This window comes from Mobula birostris, chromosome 5 (genome assembly GCF_030028105.1).
Source record: "Mobula birostris isolate sMobBir1 chromosome 5, sMobBir1.hap1, whole genome shotgun sequence".
In the NCBI taxonomy this organism is placed as follows: Eukaryota; Metazoa; Chordata; class Chondrichthyes; order Myliobatiformes; family Myliobatidae; genus Mobula; species Mobula birostris.
In genome coordinates, this window is record NC_092374.1 from 90,020,762 (window position 1) to 90,037,706 (window position 16,945).

The 16,945-nt window shown below is 49.2% G+C and overlaps 1 protein-coding gene across 1 annotated transcript in view; it reads left to right on the plus strand.

The window, feature by feature from the left end:
* mogat3a (monoacylglycerol O-acyltransferase 3a) overlaps positions 1-16,945 on the plus strand; it is a 17,757-nt gene continuing 812 nt past the window's right edge. The window contains exons 1-5 of the mRNA XM_072258386.1: positions 1-359; positions 3,434-3,612; positions 4,991-5,195; positions 8,419-8,593; positions 10,092-10,291. Of these exons, the coding sequence (XP_072114487.1) occupies positions 266-359; positions 3,434-3,612; positions 4,991-5,195; positions 8,419-8,593; positions 10,092-10,291 (853 nt within the window). The 5' untranslated portion in view covers positions 1-265. The remainder of the gene's footprint in view (positions 360-3,433; positions 3,613-4,990; positions 5,196-8,418; positions 8,594-10,091; positions 10,292-16,945) is intronic.

A 16,945-nucleotide genomic window follows, 5' to 3' on the forward strand; every position in this document is an offset into this window, starting at 1 on the left:
AAATCCAGGATCGAAATTGGGAGAGGATAATGCCGGGGATTAAATCCGCGCTCGGGATTGGTCCCAGCGGTGAGGGCTGAAGTTCACCTTGGAAGGGAAAGGTGTCGGAGGTCAAAACTGGCGGCGAGCCAGTTTCAGGACAGTGCCTGGGATTGATCGGAGGTGCTTCTGTCTTCGGACACGGAGAGGGTGCGGTTCCGTCCTTGATTCAGGCTACATAAGCACCCCCCGCCACCCGGGATCCGGCCCCTCCACTCCAGCCGTGATGAGGATCCAGTTTGCTCCTCTCCGTATCCCCCTGGAACGCAGGCTGCAGACTCTGGGGGTTTTACAATGGGTATTCTCGTTCCTGGCTCTGGGTAAGTCCTCTGGGGTTTCGTCAGTCCATCCCACCCCCGCGCCCGCCCCTAGTGTCTTTCTTTTCCCCCTCCCCATATTCCAATGTGTGTGTGTCTCTCTGAGTCTCTCTCTCTCTCTCTCTCTCTCTCTCTCACCATCTGTGTCTCTCTGCCTCTCTCTCTCACCATCTCACCATCTCTGTGTCTCTCTGCCTCTCTCACACACACACTCTCTGTCCCTTATGCAGCGAGACAGGCATAAAGTAATCTTATTTTCGGCGTGGTGATCCTAGTGAGGGAACTCTCCACAGTGCTCTTGGTTGGGCAATGCTCGTGTCGACATCGGTGTCTAAAGTTCAGAGCGATGATTTGCGCAATGGATGGGGTCATTGGACCTGCCTCCCGGAGGGGGTAGGGAGATCCTGCCGTCAGCCAGTGCCCATGCCCTGTCAGTGGACGAAGGAGGACTCGGGAGCTACATTTGTAGAGAACCGTATGAGGGATCACCATTGTATATTGTGCTCCATTTCTGAATCTTTGCCTTAAGCGCCACAGCTTTCTGGACCTCAGTTTCAAAGATGAAGACTGTATCCCTGAACCTTGCTCAGCTCACATTCAGGGTCAAAGTTCAAGTTTATTGTCATAGGAATACGTACATACCATTTGTTTTTCACTCTCAAGAATTTAGAAGACGAGGAATGTCTCATCGAAACCTATCGAATACTGAAAGACACACGGAGTATTGTGAGCAGTTTTGGGTCCCTGACATGAATACGTACATACCATTTGTTTTTCACTCTCAAGAATTTAGAAGACGAGGAATGTCTCATCGAAACCTATCGAATACTGAAAGACACACGGAGTATTGTGAGCAGTTTTGGGTCCCTGACATTGGAGAGGGTTCATGAAATTGATTCTGGGATTGAAGGGCTTGTCATATGAGGAGGGTTTGATGGCTCCGGGCCTGTCCTCTCTGGAATTCGGATGAGGGGTGGCCTATCGAATGTTGAAAGGCCTCTATAGAGTGGATGTGGAGAGGATGTTTCCTATGGTGGGGGAGTCCAAGACCAGACACAGCCTCAGAATAGAGGGGTGTCCTTTCAGAACTGAAATGAGGAGGAATTTCTTGAGCCAGAAGAAGGCAGGAGATTGGAGTTCAGAGGGAAATGGATCAGCCATGATGAAATGGCGGAGCAGACCTGTTTCTGCTCCTATATCTTATGGTCGAAGAAAGGGTGGACATGGGGAGAATGGTTCCTATAGTAGGGGAAGTCTAGAACCAGGGGACATACACTCATGATATATGTACGTCCCTTTACAACAGAGATGAGGAGGAATTTCTTTAGCTAGAGAACATGTGGAATTCTTTGTCACAGGTGGCTGTGGAGGGCAAGTCTTTGGATATATTTAAAGCAACAGTTGATAGGTTCTTGATTATTCAGGGCATCAAAAGTTGCAGGGAGAAGGCAGAAGAATGGGGTTGAGAGGGATAATTCAGCCATGATGGAATGGCAGTACAGACTTGATGGGCCAAATGGCTTTATGGTATTATCAGTCTTATAAGTGCCATGAAAATTAGCTTTTTGCTGCACAGTACGTTACAAGACAAACATAAGCTGATGTAAAAAAATATACTGTATATAATATATACATATATATAAAAGGTCAGTGACAAAATAAACACAAATACATCATCATCATTACCTGCCATGTCGTATGACGTGGGCGATCATGGCCTTTCCGTGACCATGATTGTTCTTGGCAAATTTTTCTGTAGAAATACTTTACCATTGCCTTCTACTGGGCAGTGTCTTTACAAGACGGGTGACCCCAGCCATTATCAATACTCTTCAGAGATTGTCTGCCTGGTGTCAGTGATCCCATAACCAGGACTTGTGATCTGCACCGGCTGCTCGTACGACCATCCGCCACCTGATCCCATGGTTTCACGTGACCCTGACCGGGAGGGGGAGGCTAAGCAGGTGCTACACCTTATCCAAGGGTGACCTGCAGGCGAACGGAGGGAAGGAGAGCCTTACACCTCCTTTGGTAGAGATATATCTCCACTCCAGCACCCAAACATAAACACAGATACTGGAAATCCAGAGCAACACACAGAAAATGCTGAAGGAACTCAGCTGGTCAGTCCGCATCTATGGAAGGGAATGACCTGCATAGCCGAGACCCTTCATCATGAAAGAACAAGAAAGTGGAGGTGGAGCAGGAGCACAGACTGGTGGCTGTTAGGTGAGGCCCGGTGAAGGGAAAGGCCAGCGGGTGGGGGAAGTGGCGGATGAAGCAAGAAGCTGGGAGGTGATAGGTGGAAGAGGTAAAGGCTGAAGAAGAAGGAATCTGATAGGAGGGGAGAGAGGAGCATGGGAGGAAGGGAAGGATGAGCGGAGGTGCTCGATGAAAACAAATGTGATGCCACTAGAGCAAGATTAGGAGAAAAAGAGAAACGTAGATGGAGGTAATGATAGGGATTTTAGCTGGGCTCAGGAACGTGATGGTGGTGGGGAGAAGCTGTTGTTGAATCGTGAGGTGTGGGCCTTCAGGCTCCTGTACCTCCTGCCTGGCGGCAGCATTGAGTAAAAGTATGGCCCGGATGGAGAGATTCCCCGATGTTGGGTGTCACCTTCCTGAGACATCATCGCCTGCTGATCTCCTCAGTGGTGGGGAGAGCTGCACCCAGCTTGGAAACAGTCGGGGTCCCACCACTCTCTGTAGTCTCTTGTGTTCCTGTACAGTGGAGCTTCTGTGCCAAACTTTGATGCAACCAGTCAGAACGTTTTTCACTGTCCATCTGTGGATGGTGGTTCAGTTTTCGAAGACAGGCCACCCACATTTCTTCTACTCTTCCCTAATCTTCTAAGAAAGTGGGTATGCTGGTGGGTATTCTTTAGGGTAGGTCTCCTCCGTACAGGAGGGTCAAGACAGCAGATGTAGACGAGGCTGTCTGACCACATGCACGATGTTGTCCCTTCGCTCGGGGTGAGGTTAGCCGGGGGATTTGGGGATTGTTCTCATCAGAGATGGGAGAGTCAGGGGGAGGCACAAAAGGGAGGTGGAAGACTAGCTATAACTTCTGCCTTTAGCCCAGTGCTGCCTTGCCACCTTTGTACTACTCCTGTTCACCGACTACTGGTTCGTCACCGCGCTCTACGCTGGCTGGCTGTACCTGGACCGAGAGACGCCGTCTAGCGGCGGGCGGCGGTCGGCGTGGGTCCGCAGCTGGTCCATCTGGAGATACTTCAGCGATTACTTCCCCATTACGGTGAGTCACCGGCAGTGGAGGTGACCGATCGAAATCCCGGACACCTCCACCCCTCTCCTTTTCCCTAATTTCAGAGGGTAAATGCATGCAATGACTGTGAAAAGCCTCGTTTTGTGTCAGATTAAATCAGCGAGCATTGTGCTGGGAGGGGGTGCAAGTGTTGCCACGCTTCTGGCGCTAAGATAGTATGCCCACAACTCCATAGCCCTCACTGTATATCTGTGGAATATGGGCAGAAATCAGAGCACCCGGAGGAAACCTACGCCATTACAGAGAGAATGTACAAACTCCTTGGAGACAGCCGCGGGGATCGAAGCCTGACGTCGCGGATGGCGCTGCAAAATGTTGTGCTAACCACAATATCATCGCAAGTTAGATCACTGGGGTATCTAAACAGGTGATAAATAATTGTTTAAAGAATTGGGAAACTGAGGGCTATGGGCAGACCAGGGCATTCTTGAGGGACCTAATGACCTAATCTAATCTGGCTCCTATCCTCTTATGGAACGCATCTTCCCACCGCTGAAGTTTCTTGGTAAATCTTGAAACAGATCGACCCTTTTCCCCATCAGGAAATCCTATCAATCCCCTCCTTCATCATCAGTAGGGTACGGCATGTTAAGGGGGCGGGGGGCAGCATGTTAGCGTATCGGTGACCATAATGCTCTCCAGCACCAGTGACACAAGTTTGGCCTGTAAGGAGTTTGTACGTTCTCTCCGTGACTTCGTGGTTTTCCTCTGGGTGTTCCGGTTTCCTCCCACAGTCCAAAGACAAGCTGGTTAGTAGGTCCGCTGATCACGCGGGTGTAATTGGGTGGTGGACTCATTTGGCAATAAAATCTGAGAGAGGTCGGAGAGATTGCCCCCCTACTCTCTGAAGCTGGCTTGCAGTGTGGGACGGAACAAGGCCGTGGACAGTGGGAATTAACAGCTTTGCCTTACCCTTCCAGTCTCTCTCTACTTCCCTGGAATTCTTCCCCATCCTCTTACTGCCTCCCCCCCCCCCCAACGTTCATAAGTCCTCTGCTCTCCACACAGAGATATCCCAGCCAAATCCAGACTGTCTGAGACCGGCCGTGGGCACACCGCAGGGGAACAGCACTTTGAGGCTGTCCTCGATGGTGGGGGTGATGGAATTGGCCAAGTCTGCAACCCTCTGCATCCCCTTTTGATGCTGTGTGTTGGAGGCTCCAGGCCAGATTGTGGGACAGCCGCTGTGGTGGGCGGGGCCTGCATTAGCTCCACCCTCAACACTGATTGGCAGCTGATACGTCGGGAGGGTGGGAGGGTGAAGAAGGAAGTAATGATGCTTGCCTTAGATAATTCGATCCAACTTTTCCTCTGCTTTCCGCCCCCCACCCCACCGACCACTACGAAGCTGGTGAAGACGGCGGAACTGGACCCAAAATACAACTACCTGTTCGGCTTCCACCCCCACGGCGTCCTGGTGGCCGGAGCATTCGGGAACTTCTGCACTGAGGCGACCGGCTTCTCCCGGCTTTTCCCGGGGCTCACCTCCTACCTGCTGATGCTGCCCTTCTGGTTCAGGGTGCCTTTCTACAGGGAGTACATTATGTGTGGGGGTGAGCAGCCTGTCAATGTCCATGTCTGCCTGTGTGTGTCCGGATATCTGCCTCTGTGTCCATCTGTGTGTGTCCAGAGATATGCCTCTGTGTGTGTCTGGATATCTGCCTCTGTGTCTGCCTGTGTGTGTCCGGATATCTGACTCTGTGTCCATCTGTGTGTGTCCAGAGATATGCCTCTGTGTGTGTCTGGATATCTGCCTCTGGGTCTGGATATCTGCCTCTGTGTGTCCAGATATCTGCTTCTGTGTCCACCTGTGTGTGTCCAGATATCTGCCTCTGTGTCCGCCTGTGTGTCTCTGGATATCTGCCTCTGTGTCCGGATATCTGCCTCTGTATCTGCCTGTGTGTGTCCAGAGATATGCCTCTGTGTGTGTCTGGATAGCTGCCTCTGTGTCCGCCTGTGTGTGACTGGATATCTGCCTTGATGTCTGCCTGTGTGTGTCCAGATATCTGCTTCGATGTCTGCCTGTGTGTGTCCAGATATCTGCTTCGATGTCTGCCTGTGTGTGTCCGGATATCTGCCTCTATGTCCGCCTGTGTGTGTGTGTGTCTGTATGTTTGTGTCTGCCTGCCATAACTTTGCATCTCTCTGTCTGTAGGTGTTTGCCTGTGGGCATCTGTGCCTGATGGGGCATGATTGCCTGTTGTGTCTATCTGTCTGTGTTTGCCTGTGGGTATCTGTCTACCTCTAGTGTCTGAGTCTGCCCAAGTGTGTCTGTATCTGCCTGTGTGTGTATGTGCCTGTGTCTCTTGCCTTCTCCCTGTAATCTTTTATGCCCTGACTAATAAAGAACCCATCAACATTCGCTTTAAATAGATATACCCAATGACCTGGCCTCCACACCGTCTGTGGCAATGAATTCCACAGATTCACCACCCTCTGGCTAAAGAAATTGCTCCTTTTCTCTGTTCTAAAGGAACATGCTTCTATTCTGACTTTGAGGTCTCTGGTCCTAGACTTCCCACTATTGGAAACATCCTCTCCACATCCACTCTATCTAGGCCTTTCAGTACCCTGTAGGATTCAATGAAAGTCCCAGAGCCATCAAATGCTCCTCATATGTTAAGCCTTTCATTCCCGAGATCATCCTCGTAAACCACTTCTGGCCCTTCTCCAATTTCAGGACATTTAAAAAAATATAATAAATAGTTATAGTAACACTTTTCAGAAAAAATGTTTTTAAAATTCTTTTAAAATTAGTAATTTAAATAATTTTGAACAGTTCTAAAATGCTTTAATTAGAGCTGTCAAAGAGTACAGCAGGTAAACAGGCCCTTCAGCCCATCTAGTCTGTGACAAACCATTTGTTTCAATCTGTCTCTGTTATACTTTTATTAATGATAAAACAGTGAGTACACATAAATGAGCAATGGAACTCATCCCTTTCCCTTAAAAATGTTCATAATCATTGTTAATAATTTATTAATTATGATAAGCTTTGATCAAATTATAGCGTGCAAGATAATACTTTTTGGAAGGTTATTGCCAATTTGGCCGCATGCTCTCAAAAAGATTCACCACCCCCAGACTAGGGAATTTCTCTGCACTCTTTCTAGCTTAATGTATACTTCCTATAGCTGAGTGAATATATCTGCACATAATACTCCACGTGCCATCTCACCAACATCTTCCTGTGCCCTGAAAAAGAGTCTCGGCCCGAAACACCCACTATTTACTATTTTCCATGGATGCTGCCCAAGTCGGCTGAGTTCCTGCAGCATTTTGTGTGTGTAACTTTGGATCATTTGTAGATCAAGTCAAAAAAAAAATGAAATCAAGTCAAATTTAATTAACATTCAACTATACATGGATACAGCAGAATGAAACAGTGTTCCTCTGCGGCCAAGGTGCAAAACATACACAGCACGTTCAAAATAGTGAGCAAAAATAAAAACGGTCATACAAGAAAACATATCAATAGTCCAAGATTCTGAGCGACATGACCCACAGATTGTACAGTTCCTGGAAATCCAAGCTGTCATTCCACCAATGGGACTTTGGAAGGTAGCATCGATGGGAAAGGCCAGCCTCAACCCACCATAGATGCCACACGACACCGCCTCCAGTGTCTCCTCACTTGGATTGTGGCAGCAGACAAGCCCATAGCTTGAGGCCTAGTCCTCACTGTAACAGGCCACGCTGCTGCCCCTCCGTCTGTTGCACCACCACCTTGTCCTGCTGGAATACGACATCCAAATTTTGTACTTGGTGCCCATCCGATGAATGCAAGAATACCATATGCCTTCTTTAATACCCTACCTGTGTCTACACTTTCAGAGAACGCTGTATCTGTACCCCAGGTTTTTCTATTCTGCACCATTTACCATTCCCAGCCTAACCATGAGATGGCACCAGGTTCGGGAATAATTATTCCACCCCCACCCCCTGACCATCAGGTTCCTTAACCAGCATAAATAATTTCACCCACCCCAACACTGAACTGATTCCACAACCTACGGACTCACTTTCAAGGACTCTACAACTCGCATTCTCAACATTTATTGGTTATTCGTTATTATTAGTTTTTTTTTCTGTATTTGCAGAGCTTGGTGTCTTTTGCACACTGGTCGTTTGTCTCTGTTGTGTGTGGGTTTCATTGATTCTGCTGTGTTTCTTTGTATCTACTGTGAATGCCCGCAAGAAAATAAATCTCAGGGTTATATATGGTGACATGTATGTCCTTTGATAATAAATTTACTCTGAATCTCTATGTTACAAGTATTACCATCCAAATCGCTATTATAGATGACAAACAAGAGAGGACTCTGCAATGTTTCCTGGGGCACACCGCCAGTCACAGGCCTCCAGTCTGAACCAGAAGCCTTCACCACTGCATTCTCTCTCCTCCCACCAGGCCAATGGTTAGGTGGGATGGGGTGATCGCTGTTGGGAAACCTTAGGGCATTTGTTAGGAGAGGGCCAGCATTTGGGATGAAGTAGTAAATATTAGAGTGGGTGTGTGGAGGGGGAGTTGTTTGAGATGGGTGGCAATCTTGGGCCTTAACAAACCCGTATGGGGTTTCACGTGGGATCTTGCTGTGCCTGAATTGGCTTCTTGATTCCGATTGGCACTCAGTGTTTGATGCTCCGGCTTGTCTTGGTGGGGAGGAAAGGATGTTTTTTCTGAGTGAAGAGGGGTGGGGTTTGTTCGTGGTTGGGGAGGGTGGGGGCAGATAGAGCTGTTGCATCCAACAATGTTGCTCCTTCCTTTACCCACAGGTCTGGTCTCCTCGGACAAGCAGAGCGCCAGTCACATCCTGAGCCAGCCGGGTGGGGGTCAAGTGGCGGTGTTGGCAGTGGGTGGCCCCCCAGAGACACTGGATGCACGGCCAGGGGCACTCACCCTCAGAGTCCTCGCCAGGAAGGGCTTCATCAAGATCGCACTGAAGACTGGGCAAGTTCAGAGGGCAGGGCTTGGATGATGGTGCAGGGCTTCAAGATGGTGTGGCTGGGAAGGGGGCGTGGCTGAGGCAAGGCAGGGAAGGGTTGTGGTAAAGTGCAAGACTAGCAGAAGTGGGTAGTGCTGGGTCGAGGGGTGGGCTTATGTTGGAGAAAGTGGGTGGAGCTGGGGAGGGGGTGGGACTGGAGAAGGTGGGTGGGGCTGGGGAGAGGGGTGGGAATGGAGAAGGTGGGTGGGGCTGGGGAGAGGGGCGGGACTGGAGAAGGTGGGTGGAGCTGGGGAGGGGGCGGGACTGGAGAAGGTGGGTGGGGCTGGGGAGAGGGGCGGGACTGGAGAAGGTGGGTGGTGCTGGGGAGAGGGGCGGGACTGGAGAAGGTGGGTGGGGCTGGGGAGAGGGGCGGAACCGGAGGTGGGTGGGGCTGGGGAGAGGGGCAGGACTGGAGAAGGTGGGTAGAATTAGGGAAGGGTGGGACCTGGGAAAGTGGGTAGAATGGGAGAGGGGAGCGACTGGAGAAGGTTGGTAGAGCTGGGGAGAGGAGAGCGACTGGAGTGGGTCTGAGGAGGAGGCAGGGTGGAAAGTGAACGATGCTGGGCTGGTGTTCTGAGAGGCTGACCCAATGGGTAGGACAAAGAGGCAGGACGAGAAGAAGAGGCGTGTCTGGTGCAAGGAGGGGTGTATCTCGGGAAAGCAGCAAGCTTGGAATGAGGGGGCACACTGGTGGGACTCAGGAGGGGGCAGAGCTTGTTCAAGGAGCAGGGCAGGAGTAAATGGGTGGTTTTGGGGCAAGGGGTGGGGCTATCGAGAAGGGGCTGGGCTGAGGTAAGGAGGGGCACGGTTTGTTGTGTCACTGGGACAAGGACAAGAAGGGGCTGGGCTTTGCATTGGAAGGGTCATGGCGTAAGAGGGTTGGGACTGAAGTTGAGGGTGTGGGATCATTGGGGGAGTGCCTTATCTACGGGGTTGGGGTTGGGGCTGGGGCCAGGACTGGTCCTACCCTACATGGTATGGAAAGTTCTGCTGTATGGAGGGGAGGAGAATGGGGAGGGAGGAAGGGATGCGGGTGGGATGTGGAACGAGGGGAGGACTAACGGAGGGAGAAGGTAGGAGGATTGAATGGGTGGCCTCCCCTCCCTGAAGTGCTGACCACCCGTGGTCCATCCAACTCTCAAGGGAGGGAGGGAGAGGGTGGGGTTGAGTTGAGACCTGCCCATGAGCTGGGGGGGGGGGGGGGTGTCCTCGGGGACACACCCTCCAATACCCTCCGGATAACATTGGCTCTTATGCCACTGATCACTTGGGTGCTTTCCTGCCCTGGCAACAGTGTTGTGTAGAAAGAACCAGTGCGGGTATCGGCTATTTAGCCATTGGTGCCGTCGCCAAGCCCAGCCTGAACTCTGAAGCGGGAGGGGTGGGTGGTGGTAGACAGAACCAATGTGTTTCACAGCCGCTGGGTCCTCCGTGTGACCCCTTCCCCGCCTCTCCATTCCACAGGGCTCACCTGGTGCCAGTGTTTTCCTTTGGCGAGAATGAGCTGTTTGACCAAGTGGCGAACCCCCCGGGATCCACACTGCGGGCAGTCCAGGACAGGCTACAGAAGCTGATGGGGCTGGCAATGCCGCTGTTCCATGCTCGCGGCATATTCCAGTACAGTTTCGGTCTGATTCCTTTCAGGAAACCTATCTACACTGTCGGTAAGATCTCAGCACCACGGTAACACCTAGCATTCAGTCTGGGCTCGGTCGGGCCTAAGGAGGGTGTTGTTTGCCTGGGCTGGGGGGTCCAGAACCAGGGGTCACAGTCAGTGGTCGGATATTCAGTGTAGAGGTGGTGAAATGCATTAGAGCCAGCTGTAAGATCGGGGGTCAATTCCCACCGCCGTCTGGAAGGAGTTTGCTCGTTCTCACCATGACCATGTGGGTTTTATCAGGGTGCTCCAATTTCCTCCCACAGTCCAAAGACATACGGGTTAAGTTAGTGATTTGTGGGCATGCTATGTTGGCTTCTGAAGCATGGCGACACTACATTAGGGCGCCCCAACGCATCCCCAGGCTGACGCAAACGACGCATTTCACAGTACGTTTCGATGTCTGGACGTACAGCATTATGTTCTCAATAAAGACAAACATAGCACGAGTAAACGCTAACGCACTGTATTCTGTTCAACTCTGAGCACTTGCGACCAGCTTACTATCATAACCCCGGTTCCAGGTGAACCGTCTGCATTTACCCACTGGGAAATGAAGTTTTTTATTATGCACAAATAATAACACATACAGTACTGTGCAAAAGTCTATATATAGCAAGGATGCCTAAGACTTTTGCACACTATTGGGGTAATTTTATGTATTGCGCTTTACTGCTGCCACAAAAAAAACACAAATTTCATGACATTTGTGAGTGATGATAAACCTGATTCCGATATGAGTCTCTATTGTGGACTGAGAGTGGGAAGGGGACAGGGAGAGGGGAATCATAGTTGGGAAAAGGGGAAGGGAGAGGGGAGGGAGTGGGAAACACCAGAGAGACAGTCTGTAATGATCAATAAACTAATTGTTTGGAATCAAATGACCTTCCCTGGTGTCTCAGGGCTGGATGTGTCTGCAGCCACCCCCCCCCCCCACCCCTGGCATTCCTCTGCCACCTGTCCCACACCCCTCCCACAGTGCTCCACCCTCACCATCCTTCACCCCTGCCAGATTTACAAACTTACTCTTCTCTCCGTGTTGACAAATACAGTACTGCGCGAAAGTCGTAGGCACCCTAGCTACATATGTGCCGAAGACTTTTGCACAGTACTGTACATATAACTTGTAAAACTAATCCTGCTCTTGTTCACCCATTGGAATTCTCTCCCCAAGAGACTTAGTGGCTGAAGGCTTGAAAGAGAGCAAATATTGGTATTGGTTTATTAACTGAGATAGTGAAAAACGTTGTTTTGCTTTGCATCTGTATAGAATACTTCACCACATCAGTACATCGAGGTAAAGTAATAAAGGGATGCAGAATAAAATGTTACAGTTATGGAGAAGTTGTTTATTTATTTTATTGAGATACAGCGTAGAATAGGCTCTTCCAGCCCTTCAAACCATGTCACTCGGCAATCCCTCGATTTAACTCTGGCCTAATTACCGGACTATTTACAATGACCAATTAACCTACCAACTGTTACGTCTTTGGACTGTGGGAGGAAACCCACGCGGTCACGGGGAGAACGTACAAACTCCTTACAGGGAGCAATGGGAATTGAACTCTGGTTGTCTGTACTGTAAAGCATTGTGCTAACCACTATGTTATCATGCCACCCTTAGGTTACAGTGCAGGTGGACCATAAGGTGCAAGGGTCGTACCGAGGTAGATTGCGAGGTCAAGAATCTATCTTATCGTACTAGGGAACCATTCAATAGACTTATAACAGCAGAGTAGAAGCTGTCCTTGGAGCCTGGAGGTACATGCTTTTAGGAGTTTGTACCTTCTGCCCAATGAGAGAGGGCAGAAGAATGAATATTCAGGGTGGGCGAGGGTCTTTGATTATGTTGGCTGCTTTACCGAGGCAGCGGGAAGTCTAGACCAAGTCCACGGGGAGGAGGCTGGTATCTTTGATGTGCTAAGCTGTGTCCACAACACTCTCCCTCTCAGTAGATGTGGAAGTGGTACTTCCCTGAACTGGACTGTCTCAAACTAGGGAAACAGTGTCTGAAGGACCAGCTGGAATATTGGGCTGAAAAATGGCAGGTGGAATTTAATGCAGACAAGTGCGAGGTGTTGCACTTTGGTAGGACCAACCAGGGTCGGTCTTACACAGTGAACAGTAGGGCACTGAAGAGTGCCGTTGAACAAAGGGCTCTGGGAATGCGGGTGAATAATTCATTGAAAGTGGCATCATCGCAGGTTGATAGGGTCATATGTCACATTGGACTTCATAAATCAAAGTATGGAGTACAGGAGATGGGATGTTATGTTGAGGCTGTATAAGATATTGATGACGCCTAACTGACGCCTAATTGATGACCACAGCTACCTACAGGAAAGATATAAATGAGACTGAAAGAGTACAGATGTTGTCAGGACTAGAGGATCTGAGTGAAAAGGAAAGATTGAATAGGTTAGGGTTTCATTTCTTGGAACGTAGATGATTGAGGAGAGATTTGATAGAGGTATATAAAATTATGAGGAGTATAGAAAGAGTAAATGCAAGGAGGCTTTTTTTTCCCCACAGGTTTTGTGGGACTACAACTAGAGGTCATAGGTTAAGGTGAGCATGAGGGGAAACCTCTCCACTCAGAGGGACAAGAGAGTGTGGAATGAGCTGCCAGTGAAAGTGGTGCATGCAGGCTCAATTTCAACATTTAAGAGAAGTTTTGATAGGTACATGGATAGTAGGGGTATGGAGGGCTATGGTCCTGGTGCAGATCAATAGAAGTAGGCAGTTTAAGTGGTTTTGCATGGACGAGATGAGCCAAAGGGCCCATTTCTGTGACTCTAAATGTAAGGGGTGGGTGGTAGAAATTACTTCGTACAGGCATGGTGTCTCTTTGAAATCCTCTCCCCCAAGAGGCTGTCACCAAGAATATCCATCCGGTAGTGTTTGGATACTGAGATTGGTTTATTATCACATGTACTGACATGCAGTGAAAAGCTTTTGTTTACGTGACATCCTTACAGATCATTCCACATATTAGTACATCAAGACAGGCAAAAGTAACCGAGAACACAGACTATAGTGTTGTGGTCACAGATGAACTACAATGCACAAGGTCAAATAAATGCAAAGGACCATGGTGAGGTCAACTGGGAGATTGAGTTCAACTCTGACATACACAAGGTCCATTCAAGAGTTTGATAACAGAGGCTAGAAGACCTGCTGAAGGGTTTAGGCCCGAAACGTCAACTGTATGTCAGATGCTGCCTGGCCTGCTGAGTTCCTCCAGCATTTTGTGTGTGGTGCAGAGGATAGAAGTTTCTCCTTGAACCTCTTGTACATTTTTTTTCATTGTTTGTGTATCATCTGTCTAAGGAGGAGGATATAGGGAGAAGAGAGAAAGTTTGGAGTCAATGATTTTGTTGGTTGCTTTTTCCTGGCAGTGGGAAGTGTAGATGGAGTCCACGGAGAGGAGGCTGGTTTGTGTAATGGATATTAAGGGAAATGGAAATTTCAGTTTGAGGCAGGAATCGGCACAGAGGTAAACATCTTGCATTAAATGGCATCTTAGATCATAAGACATAGGAGCAGAATGAGGCCATTCAGCCCTTCAAGTCTGCTCTGTCATTCCCTCATGGCTGAATGGTTATTGCTTTCAATCCCATTCTGCCTTCTCCCCATCACCTTTGATGTTGAGTTTAATTAAAACCTATCAACCGCTGCTATAAATATACTCAATGACACGGCCTCCATAGCTGTCTGTGGCAATGAATTCCACAGATTCACTGACCTCTGGCTAAATAAGTCCCTCCTTATCTACCTTCAGACCCTTCAGCTTCCCAAGCACCTTCTCCTTAGTGAGAGCAACCGCATCACTTCTGCCTCTTGACACTCTCAAATTTCTTGCATTCTGCTAGTGTCTTCCACAGTGGAGAGTGAGGTAAAATACTTATTCAATATAAGTCTGCCATTTTTGTCCCCCACTACTACCTCACCAGTATCATTTTCCGGCTGTCTGATTTCCACTTGCCTCTTTTACTCTGTATGTACTTAGGGGAAAAACAACTTTTGATATCCTTACTTATATTATTGGCTCTCGTACCTTCATATTTAATCTTTTTCCTCCTTGTAGCTTATTTAGTTACCTTCTGTGGGTTTTAAAAGCTTCCCAAATCTCTAACTTCCCACTATTTTTGCCATGTTTTATGACCTCTCCTTTGCTTTTATGCTGTTTTGATTTCCCTTGTCATCCTCCCTTCAGAACACTTCTTCATCTTTTGGATGTATCTGTCCTCCCCCTTCTGAGTTATCCCCAGAAATTCTAGCCATTGCTGCACTGCTGTCATCTCTGCCAGTATCCTCTTCCAAAAAATTTTGGCCAGCTCCTCTCTCATGCCTCTAATTCCCTTTACTCCACTGTAATACTGATGCATCTGACTTTATCTTCCCCTGCTCAAACTACAGTGTGAATTCTATCCATTTTATGATCACTGTCTCCCAAGTGTTCCTATATCTTAAGCTCCCTAATCAAATCTGGTTTATTACACAACACCCAAGCCAGAATTCCCATTGCTCCAGTGGGCTCAATCTTAAGCTGCTCTAAAAAGCCACCTCGTAATCATTCTACAAATTCCCTCTCTTGAGATCCAGCACCAACCAAACTACCTGCATATTGAAATCCCCCCCGTGACTGTTGTAACATTGCCCTTATTACATGCCTTTCGTCTTTTCTGTTGAAATTTGTATCCTACATCCTGGCTACTCTTTGTAGGCCTGCATACAAGTTCCATCAGGGTCCGTTACTCTTGCAATTTTTTAGCTCTACCCCCAAGAATGTACACCTGATCCTATGAAACTATCTCTTACCAACACAGCCATGCCTCCCCCTTTGCTCACATGCCTGTCCTTTTGCTACAAGTGTATCCTTGGATGTAACACTCTCAACTATAATCTTTCAGCCACAACTCAGTAATGCCTATAACACTGTACCTGGAAATCTCTAACTCCGCCACAAGATCGTCCCTCTTAGTCCGTGTACTGCTTGCATTCAAATATAACACCTTCAGTCCTGAATTCATCACCCTTTTTGATTTTGCCCCCATGTTACTCATCCCACTGAGTGCAACTTTGCTCCATCACCTGCCTGTCTTTCCTCTCAGTCTCACCACACGCTGCATCGACTTGTATACCCACTGCCCCATCCAGTTCCCATGGCAGAGTGAGGGAGGGGGGGATTTTAGAGGGAGGAGGCAAGGGGAAGAGGTGTAGGAAGAAGTGGTAGGAATGGGGAGGAAGGAGAGAGAGTTGTGGTGATTCGGGAGAGGGGGAGGATGGATGAGGAGGACGTAAGAATCAAGCAGATCCGACTTTTTTGGCGGGTGGAGATACAAAGGCACTCCCTCCCTCTGCTAGCCTGCCGGTTACCTTTGGACAAGGTGTGGCACCTGATTAGTGCCCCCCCTTCACCCCCACCGATCAGGGTCACGTGAAGCCATGGGAGCAGGTGGTGGATGGTCGTACGAGCAGCCGGTGCAAATCACAAGTCCTGGTTATGCGACCAATGACACCAGGCAGACAATCTCTGAAGAGTATTGATAATGGCTGGGGTCACCTGTCTTGTAAAGACACTGCCCAGAAGAAGGCAATGGCAAACCACTTTAATAGAAAAAATTGCCAGTAACAATCATGATCATGGAAAGACCATGATTGCCTACATCATACAACATGGCACATAATGGTGTACATTGAAACACACTGTACAGTGAAATGCGTCATTTGCATTAACAGCTAGCATACCTGATGCTGTTCTCTAGGCAACCCGCAAGTGTCGACGCATATTCTGGGACCAACATGGCCTGCCCACAATGCTCAGCGAAACAACAGAGTCCGACAAACAACAAAACAACAACAGCAAAACAAGTTCCAGTCCTCTGTCTCTCCTACCCCCACACACAGACAGCCCTCCAACTCCAGAATAGGCCTCTGGGTCTCCAGGCTTTGGCCATCAGTCAATAACTTCTGGACTTCCGATTGACCTTTGGGCTTCAGTCTTCGGTACTGACATCTAGCCTAGCTGATGACTGGACCATGGCTCGAACTTTGACCAGCCCTCGTGCACTGACCTGGGACCACCCGACATTCCTCAGTCCACATCTCTGGCCTTCAAGCACAAATGGAGGTGGAGGGAGGGAAGGGGGTGTTGGGCTGAAGAGGAGGGAAGATGGCAAGGATAGGCAGGCAGGGAGAGTTGCGGTGATTTGGGAGAATCTCTGGGATGAGGTGGAGGGGAGGCAGGTTGGGTGAGGAGGAACAAGAGGAGGGGGAATGGTGGAGGAGGGAGGAGGGTGAGATTGGGAGGCAGGTTATGGTCCAGAACCTCTTAATCATCACTGTTGGCATCTCCCATCCCCAATCTGGACCCTCTGGTGTGGACCCAGTGCCTTGACGCAGATGGATATTTCTCCGTGGGCCCCAAAACAGGCATGGAGAAATCCGACATCCTCCTGCACATCAAAGTCTGTGGCCAGGACTCTGCTCCTCTCTCCGCTCCTATTTGCGCCACATAGGGGTACCATCACTCGGCACAGGGTGAGGCCACCATGGGGCAGGCATGATCGCTCTCCAACAGTAGGCAGCCACAGGGTGCAGGCAGGGAGGGCTGTTGGGTGAAAGTTAGATCAGGAAGTGGGCAAATGTTTCAATATGA